General features: G+C 42.3%; 1 protein-coding gene across 1 annotated transcript in view; it reads right to left on the bottom strand.

Annotated features, from left to right (window-relative positions):
- Positions 1–10,079, bottom strand: part of USP25 (ubiquitin specific peptidase 25) — a 157,320-nt gene that overhangs the window by 143,859 nt on the left and 3,382 nt on the right. The window contains exon 3 of the mRNA XM_019557104.1: positions 3,898–4,029. Coding sequence (XP_019412649.1) covers positions 3,898–4,029 — 132 coding nt within the window. The remainder of the gene's footprint in view (positions 1–3,897; positions 4,030–10,079) is intronic.

The raw sequence follows: 10,079 nt of genomic DNA, 5'->3' as shown, positions 1-10,079 counted from the left end.
CAACATCGAGAGGGTCCAGAGGAGGGCCACTCACATGATCAGGGGGAAGCAGGGCAGGCCCTATGAGGAGAGGCTATGGGACCTGAACCTGTTCAACCTCCACAAGAGAAGGCTGAGAGGGAATCTGATGATCATCTATAAAGTGGCCAAGGAAAACCAGTAGCCAGTGGGAGAGTCCCTGTTCTCCTGAGCTCTGGCTTTCCCTGAGAGTAACCAGGAATAATGGCTGTAACAGGAGTGGTTCCCTAGGGGTCACCATGCTCTCCCCTAGCACCCCTTTCAGTCTCCAGTCAGTCAACCATGCACCCTCAATCTCACCCACCACATCTTTGATGTCAGTTATGTAATTAGGGAAGCTGGCTCTTTGGTTCCTTGGATACAGTTATCCTCCTGTACATTAGCTCAGCTCCACTAATGGGTGTTCCTGGGCACCCCAGCCTTATGAGCTATGCATGACTCCAACCACCCCTTTACCACACCTCAAGCCTTGCAGATCTACCAGACATCGTTTGGTCTTAGCCGCAGCCCTTGGCTCTCTCGCTTAGCCACACCCCTTGGCTCTCTCTCTCCGCACCCTCTCTGGTGCTCCGGCTTCGCCACAGCCCTTGGCTCTCTCTCCGCACCCTCTCTGGTGCTCAGGCTTTCCACAGTCCCTTGTCTCTCACTGCTCCCTTCGCCCTGGGGCTTCTCACGCTGCCCCCTTTGCTCTGGGGCTGGGGTCAATACACCCCAAAATGCTGCGCCCTCTCTAGTGCCCATGCTACCGTGGATCCCCTATGAGGCCTCCTCCAACCCCTAATAGCCTCACCCAAACCACTGGTGTAAACAATAAACACAAAACATAAGCCCCTGGTCTATAACATAAATTCTAGCTGCTTAGCTGTAACATCCTTCAAGCCACCCCACGGGTACTCCATCTCTTCCCTAGTATCAGCCTGCTCATGCAGTCCAGCTTCTCCTTTTTACTTACTTAGGCAGAGCTCCTTCTCCCTTGGCAGCCAGCAGCCCACTCCCCCTGGCCTCAGACTTGTGATTTATATAGGCACCCAGCCCTGCCCCTTCTGGTCAGTTGACCAGGCAGGTGTAGGTCCCTACCCTCATTAACGAGTTGTCCCAGCAACCTGCACCTGGGTCCTTATCTCTGCTCTCAAAGTAGCAGGCCTTAGTGCCCTGCTACAATGGCCATAAGTTGACAGAGAGTAAATTCAAGCTAGTCATCAGGAGGCGTTACTTCACAGTCAGGGTGGCTAGGATCTGGAACCAACTTCCAAGGGAAGTGGTGCTCGCTCCTACCCAGGGGTTTTTCAAAAGGAGGCTAGACAGACACCTAGCCGGGGTCGTTTGACCCCAGCATCCTTTCCTGCCATGGCAGGGAGTCGGATTTGATGATCTGCTCAGGTCCCTTCTGACCCTACCTACTATGAAACTCTGAATTCCAGAATGCCAGAGGTTAGGGATGTCAATACATATTTTGAAAAGCAGACTTGTGGTCACACAAATCTGAATTCACAATACCTGTCACAGACAGCTCTGAACTTCTCACAAGCTTTTAAATCACCACATCTGATCTCTGTGCCACTTCAACTATCTTAGGACCTGATTCTTCTTCCAGTTGCAGTTTAAATAAATGTTGCTTTCAACTTTAATAAGAAGCAGGACAGAAATCTTAGGCAGCATAACTTCAAGACAAGTCCCAGATTATCTGTTGCAAGCTTTGCTGGACTAATAATTCTGAAGCACTTCAAATCCTGGAGTATGATGAGGCTGGGATTTGAAGCGCTCCAAGACAAACATTCTGGATAGGCAGTGCCATACCAGGCACAGATGCAAGTCCCCTTTGGAACCCTACATAATTTTCAGCAAAAGCAAATTTTAAAAGCAGATGATTCAAGCTTCTCAATATTAAACATATATTATGTTTCAAAAGAATTTACTATCAATATTTATGCAGTCAGAAACCAAGCTGACCATTAAGACTGGAATATGCTGCTCAGAACATAACTCTTCATAAGACAAACAAAAGTATTTGCAGTTACTAGCTAAAAGTGTAGGGGGAAATCGGGTCTTTTCCCAAGGTTAAAAAAATGCTCCAAATTACTTTTCTATTCTTACCCTTATGCTTAGCCTTATTTTGTTGCTTATCTACCTTGAGCTCTGAAGGCAACAGGACATTTAAACTGATTCAGCTTAAAACTCACCTTACTTCTATTCGTTACAAATAGTGATGTTTGCTACTTAGCTGTTTTGCTGAATGAGCAATGAATCTAAAAAGGTACTCACATCAATATTTCTTAGTCATAAAATAAAGCCCTCCCAATGCTTAAGAATATAAGAGAGAGATGTATTAATGGTTTAACCTAACAAAAACAGGCCATGTTTTTAACAAAAAAATAAGAAAATAGGTCTGTCCTGAGCCCTTCATTTTATTTTGGAATTTACAGTTGTTCAGTAACCTTTGCACCAAAACATGTTGGCACCAGCCCACCACTCTCTTTATACCCCATTTGTCATGATGCTGGCATAAAGCTAGGAAGAGATACTGTGCAATATTGGGTACCCTCATTTCTAAGAGCAAGAAACACAGGCCCTCCTCTTAAGAAACACATCACATTGCTGAGGGCCACAACTAGAGCAGCTTAGTTTTCACTCTAAATAACTGTTCTGCATCAAAGAGTACTTCCTCAAAGGAAAAAAAACAAAACAAAACACATTTTGTTTGAATTAATGCCCCCTTCCCACTCCGGGCAACAAAAACATTTCACAACTGTACTAGTTCGCATCGGAGAGATAGAAAGTGAAACTCACTGGGCTATTTTTGTTTCTCCGAGTAGAAAGCCCAGCCCTGCCCATTTCTTACTGGTCACAGTGAAACCAGTACCCAGGAAATGTAAACAATATGAAGCGTGTTTTTTCCCTGGTTTGGCTGGTTGACCCCCTGGATGTTTCAAAGCATGTTTCTTGTGTACTGTAACTGAACTGTTTACCTCAGGCCAACCTTTTTATGCAAGCAAAAAGGCAGGTAAGAGCCTAAAAGAGTATTTAAAAGCTCCCACTCTTCCTAGGGAACAGCTCTCCTAGCACAAAACAGAAAACAGCCAAATGTGTTCTGCTCCTAGTGCTGTTTATGCATATTATCCAATGACCTTTCTGCACAAAACCCTAGAACAGCAATGGGAGCAAGGCTCATTAGAGCTCCCTCCACCCTGGAGCAGAATTATTTGGGCTTTGCCAGTCACCCTTCTTGCTTGCTGTCCTTCCTAGCCCCAAGACTTATCCCAGGAGGTCAGCAATGTTTCTGGGCAAAGTGCCAAAAACACCCACAACATCAACTTGTAAGATGCTGACGTGTCAGGGGAGCCACGAAGGGCCCAATCCTTGTTGTGGCAGTGCAACCTGTCACCTAAGGTGCACATGCCGAGCAAAATGCTTGTGCCAGAGCATAGCACAGCAAATGTGCCAGAGATTGCCTACCCCTGATTTTTCCCATTTTGGTCATCCAATGGCTGCACTTCAGCAGGAAAGTGAAGGGTATTCTCATCCTTACTTAAACCATGTCCTGGTAGTTAGAGCACTTTGCTGGGAAGTGGGATGTTCAAACTCCCTCAGATTAAGAACAACCTAAAAATCCAAATTTCCTACTTCCTTGGCAAATTCCCTAACCACCAGGTTACTGGGTAACCTCCTCATTAATCTTGATTCTCCTCCAAACTAAAAATTCAGGACTTGCCATATTTATTCCCATAACATACGCACCTTTCCCCCACCAAAATTAGCCTACCAAAATTGGAGCTGGTGTTTAAGTGAGGAAGCTGATTTCCATGCTAGAACAGAAGTGTGGGGATGCCCACAAGAATGGCAGGATTTATGCTGGACTCTGTGCTTCACAGAGACGCTCACCTTCTCACTGCCACACCAGAACTTCAGGTTTAACCCTGTCACAGTCACTGCCAAGTTAGCAGTTACTTTTGGCCGAGCTGCCAATTTGGCAGTGGCTGTGACAGAGCTAAACCTGAAGCTCTGGTGCTGCATCTAGAGGGTGAGTGACAGGAGCATTAAACTATGGTAAACCCATCATTCAGCCACAGAAACCACATGCTGGGTCAGTTACAATTTTTGGAAAAAATCTATTTTTCACTTTCTGGCCTCCCAAAATAAGGTGTTCATCTTATCTGAGAACATGCAATATGTAGAATATGGTATACACTTTCCAAAATGGATTTGGATTGCAACAGAGCTCTTAGTGGAATGTTTCTGTCTGCATGCAATGGGATAAAATGAAGATAAGTAAAGAAACTGCACATCCTTTCAGTGGCAAGGATCAGTGGCAGTTAGAATCACATTTAGTTTCAAGTGACTAAAAGCTGTTATGGACATTTCCACATTTTTAAGGTAAATTATGATCTGGCCTCAAGTGTGCAAAACAGGACATGCCAAATTGTCCTCCCACACAAATTTGCAGGTCATGTTTCATGATGCAAGATATTTAGGGATATAAACCAGGGAACTATTTTGTTTGTTTAAAATATACCGCTTAACATTTAAATATCAAGTTTTTTTTAACTGACTTATATAAATATTTTTCATCGTAGCCATAAAAATGGACCTAGCCCAGAGATGCTGGTTTTGTTAAAAAAAAGAAAAATAGAGACAACTCATTTCAGAATTACATGAAGAGAAGACTGGACAGGCACCTAGCTGGGATCTTATGACCGCTGCCACCCGCAGTGCTCCTTCCTGCCCATGGCAGGAGGTCGGACGCAATGATGTGTCCAGGTCCCTTCCAACTCATTGATTCTATGATTCTATGAAAAACATGTATAAATTAGATGTCTTTTATAATCACATATTTTGAAGTGGAGTTGATCTTTTGAGAATTGATCCAAATGCCATTCAAAGAAGCACTTCAAAACAGGGGCTGATATATTTTTTTAAGCATTTGTATGGTGTGACAGAGCCCAGTACTCTGATGGTAACTCCTGGATGTTACTACAATATAAACACGGCAGACTTTTCCATAAACTCCAACAAAATTTAGTTTGAACTTAAAAAAAAAAATTCATAGTAATTTCATATCATGGTCCACTAATTTTATTAATGTAAATTCCAATTCCACAAAGGTAGAGGACTGATAAAATAATATCATCACCATCATAATTCAGAATCATTTCGTCAGCTAGTAAATGAAGCTTTTATAAATAAGCAAATTTTTACATAAAACTGACATCTGCTTGATTATGTAGTATTAAATATTCAGGTTAGCCTGAATAGAAGCAGTCATTACATATAACATGGATTTATATACCCCATTCTCAATTACAAGAATAACTTGAACCCAGTATCAAAAGCTAGCACTCCTTCAAATGTGCCGTTGCAGTGAACCTGGCAAAAACATATATAGGCACAGTATTAAGAGCTCTAAATCACATTCACAATTGCCACAGTTTCAGTGGTTGTCAAACTTCATCACAAAAACTTAAAAAGTTCAATTGGGCTCTTTCATGCACTATCCACATTACAAAGACACAGCGTCCAAGGCCATCTTCTTTCCACTTTGTGACAGCGAAGACCACCGCCTTTCCCTTTATTCATACCATTCTTCTGCCCAATATGATTGGTTAGATAGAACACTAAAAAAGGGAGTTACTTAACATACACACGTTACATATTACTGCAATTTGGCAGCTGGAAACAAGGAGAGGAAGCAATGTGATAAATCAAATGACCAACAATCCACAAATTAAATATATGGAAGGGGCATTTAGGGAAAATGCACATTTCAGCTTGTGGCCTTTCCCTTCAACATCTTCCAAAGAAAAACCAACCAAAAAAAGAAAAACCCCAAACTCACACAAGTAGTCTTTATCATAGCAAAAAAGCTATATATCATCTATGCAATCAATGCTGGGTGCCCTTAATAGAGGAAATAAGAATTTGTAAAACTGAGCCCTATATTTTCAGAAGTGCCAAGTTGAACAGTTTCTGCTTCCAACTTTATCCCACTGCGACGAATGTCTTGTATTCAAAAGCTTGTTTAACTCTACTACAGTTGATAAAATAATAGATACCACCCAAAAAAATCCTTGCCTCTCACAGGTAGCACAGACAGAACAAAGGTTTTTTAACCCTACACATCAAACTTCATCCAGCCTTTCTCCAATTCACATACAAACTAGGGTAATCAACTGGAAAACTTTACGGTAGGCTGTTCTGGGGCCAGAGTGAAATGGATTGGTGATTTAAAGTAATTTCTTCTTGGACAGGTGTTCAGAGATCACTATCACCATTAGGAATAGCTTGCATATCAGTGAAGTTAAATGATACAATGGGTAAGGCACATACGACCCATGTACACTGCTGCTGCTGGTAATTACCATCAGCATTTGAGTACCGTGTGCATTTCAATTTTCCTACTAGAGGCAAGGTTTAAAGGACATTAACCTTGAGACAAGCTAGGGGCTCTCCACACGGAGAGTGACAGACTACAACTGTGCCCCTTTGAAAGGAAAACATGAAGACACGCTTGCCAAATTAAACAGCCCCATGGCAGCAATTCAGGACCATGTGGAGTACACAGTCAAGCAATAAATATTCCTTAAATGTTCAACAAGAAGCCTGATCAAAAACATTTTAATGAAAGAAAAAAAGTGGATGACAAAGCCACAAGGAGCCAAAAGTATATAGAATCAAATATTAGAAACACAGGGCAAGAAAAGCTTTCAATTTTTATTCCAACGGCTATATTGGAACATAGGCATCACAGATCCCCCAGCTTAAGATTACAGAATAACGTTATAGAATCACACGTGAAAAAGTAGATGCAGCAAAAAGACTGATAGGGGAGAAAATCCAAATTTAGAAATAAATTTAGAAGTAAATCAACTCAAAATGGTCTGTAAGCATGAGGGAAGTAAAAATTGAACTTTGCACAGATACGGATTTTGGTGATTAAGCAAGGAGGACATTATTAGTCTGAGAAAACAAGTAACTAAATAAGTCCCATCTCCCCCTACATTTAGAGCACTGTACCAAAATAAACCTGGGTTTAAATACTGCAAAAATCCAAAATGCTCTCTGAGTAACAGAAAACAAGACCTCCTGATGAATCAGATACCAAGTACCACAGTTGTAAGAGTATTCTGCTGACTAATAGTCATCTCTTGGAAACTCAATACACTTTTATCATATATGTGGTTTCTTCACACTAACAATGGACAGCCACAACATACTTTGGAAATGTGCCCAAAATACACAAACCAAGAAACACCATACTCCTAAACAAGCAAAATACAAATCATCTTTAATTCCAGTTCTACAAAACCAACAGAAACATTTTGTAAACTTTCATCTCAGACAAGGCAATAATCCAATTTATTCTTTTACATCATTTCCTAATGTATTTTCCAAAATATCTCTTGACTTATTTTCAGTTGGCACCCTGTCAATTCATCATTGCACTTACTGGGTCTAGAAGCTGTCATTTTTTTAACAGTCAAAATTTGCAAGGTGTATTCTGCATTGTTTTTTCACAGACATTTTGAAAGGAAAGTAGGTTGCAGAAAATATGGTATAATGAGAGGGGGGCTGATGTTACAGATGGCCACAACTGAAAATTGAAAGATAGCAATTTTAGGGTAATATTCTTTTAATCACTTTTGGCTTGAGAACATTTTATTTATTTATTTATATGATCATTTGCTTTTTGAATCCCATTTTCCAAATCCCATTTCCCCTGCTGAAGTTAATATTTTTTCCCCAGACGATACAATGAAAAAAAAAGGTACAAACTCTTCAGGCCAGGGAATGTCGTTTTTTTTGTTGTGTGTGTGTTCCCTACCTTGCTAAAATGGACTATTAGATGCTTCAGTACAGCAGCTCATCCTCCTCCTCCTCCTCCAAGAAGAGATTTCAGATTTGGATTTCTTGCTAATTCATTTGATTTTTACAGTCTGGGTCACAAGATGAAATTTAAGAACTAATCTCTGCCCACAGCCCAAATTTAACTTCCAAAGAGAAACAAAGAAAGCAATCTTAGAACACTGATCAGCAAATACAATCGTTTAGCTGACAGTCATAATTTTTTATTATTTGTTAGACAACTGATGGAAATATAATAAATTCAGCCCAACCAGCAAATATTACAAGTGCCTGTACACTATTACAAGTACCTGTAATCAGGCCTCCAATACAAGAATGAAGCTAAGTGCACCTCATTAAAAACAATATTAGTAACAGAATTTACTGCTCACAAACCATGTCAGATTTGCAGTAGTCAGTCTGTAAGGTGCCACCCTATCCTCCCTTTAGCTATTCGCAGCAGTAGAAACTGAAACTCCCTGCTCTTTCATAGACAAGGTACAATACAGAAGCTGCCAGCAAAAGTTCACAACAGTAGCCTATTAGCACATCTCCCTTTAAATCAGTATTGACCAGCACAAGTACCAGAAGACAAATTTAGCTAGTGTCTACGCAGCCTTAGCCTTGCCCCTGGAAACGCCTAACAAAGTGCAACATCAATTTTTAGGAGGTAGACATCTTCCCCTCTCTCGGAGCTTGTCTAAAATAGGATGTTGTACCACTTTAAAGATAATGGCACAGTTAAGGTAGTTTAAGAGCCCTCCAGTATGGGCACGCTTATGCTAGCATAGCTGTCTTCATATAATAAGGTATATAGCTACATTATCTTTGCTACCCAACAGGAGCTGTATGTCTGTCACCAACTCATTTCATGTTAGTGAAGTAACAGCAACAGAATAGCAGTTTTCCACAGTTACTGCCCTAAGTGTGAAATCAATCACAGAGCTAAATGGCTCTATACTGTTTCCAGTTGCTCAAGTCCAATTTTAATGCTGCCTGGGGAAAAAATCCCTAAGTACGCAACTTTCCATTTCAGCCAGATCAATTCGTAGGTACTCTTCTGTATCACCTCCTCTGAATAACTTCTGCTTCTCAATACCTATCTAAATTAGGCCTGACAGGAAATGCAGAGTTGAGTTTGTTTCTTTTATTTCAGACTTGCAGGTGTATTGGTCTAAGGACACAGGCAGGCATAGGCCTTTCTTTTGTTTTATATTTCTGTGGCCTCTTTCTTCCTATGAACTGTTTATGCAAACCCTTTCCACTCACATGAAAACCAGGCGCTTCGTAAGGTGAGCTTCCACCCCCTATGTACATAAGTGTTATCATAGTGGTTTGTTTTCACACTGGCTACTTGCCCCTTGAGTTAGTTGGGCTTTCTGATGAGCGTCAGGACCAGGCCCTGCCTATATACACCACCACCAAAATGCAACTACCTCCAAAGCAAAAGGCAGCAGCCAGACTTTGCTTTCCAGCCACGTGTCCCATTTAAGGTGCAAGAGAGACCGGTCGGTGATGCCAGTCACCGCACAGGCAACCGCTGTCTCGCCAGGCCAGAGAGAGCTTCCCCTCACAGCCAACACAGCTGGCCAGCCGGCAGAGCTTCATTCTAGCTCCATCTCCACAGAGGGTGTGGGGGATGCAAAAGTCATTGCTGTGACAGCAAGGCTCAGTTGGCCTGACACCCAGGGCCTCGGCCACTGCTGAAGCGTGACCTGTTTACATTCACCAGTTGTCCTGCCTCAGCCCAGCTTGAGGGCCTTGATACCCATATCCAACAACTATGCAGCAAAGAGCTGGAACGGACACACGCACGCATGCATGCACTTGCACACATATGCATGCACACGCCCTCTCCAGGAATCCCAGTGCCCTCCCCCCACTCTGACACCATCACAACATCCAGAGGCTTCTCCTTTAGGAAAAAGGAAATAGGTTGCTTCTTCAGGAAAAGGAAACAAGAAGCTGCTTGTAGGGACCTGGACAGCGGGTGGAGGAGTGTTTACAGTGGGTGAATGGCTACAACCTGCCCCTCCCTACACATAGATACACACGCACATGCAGACACGTGTGCACACAGACACACGGAGACATGTGCACGCTGACACACACACACACACACACACACACGGAGAGACAGAAATATGCAGACGCCCCCAGACACGCAGAAGTGCACACACCCCGAGGTGCACACGCACACAGACGTGCAGAGAGACGCACACAGG

The sequence above is a fragment of the Crocodylus porosus genome, unplaced genomic scaffold, assembly GCF_001723895.1.
Source record: "Crocodylus porosus isolate Cpor-Errol unplaced genomic scaffold, CroPor_comp1, whole genome shotgun sequence".
NCBI classification, from domain to species: Eukaryota; Metazoa; Chordata; order Crocodylia; family Crocodylidae; genus Crocodylus; species Crocodylus porosus.
Note: the sequence above shows the minus strand (reverse complement) of the source record. Positions and strands in the feature narration are given on the sequence as shown.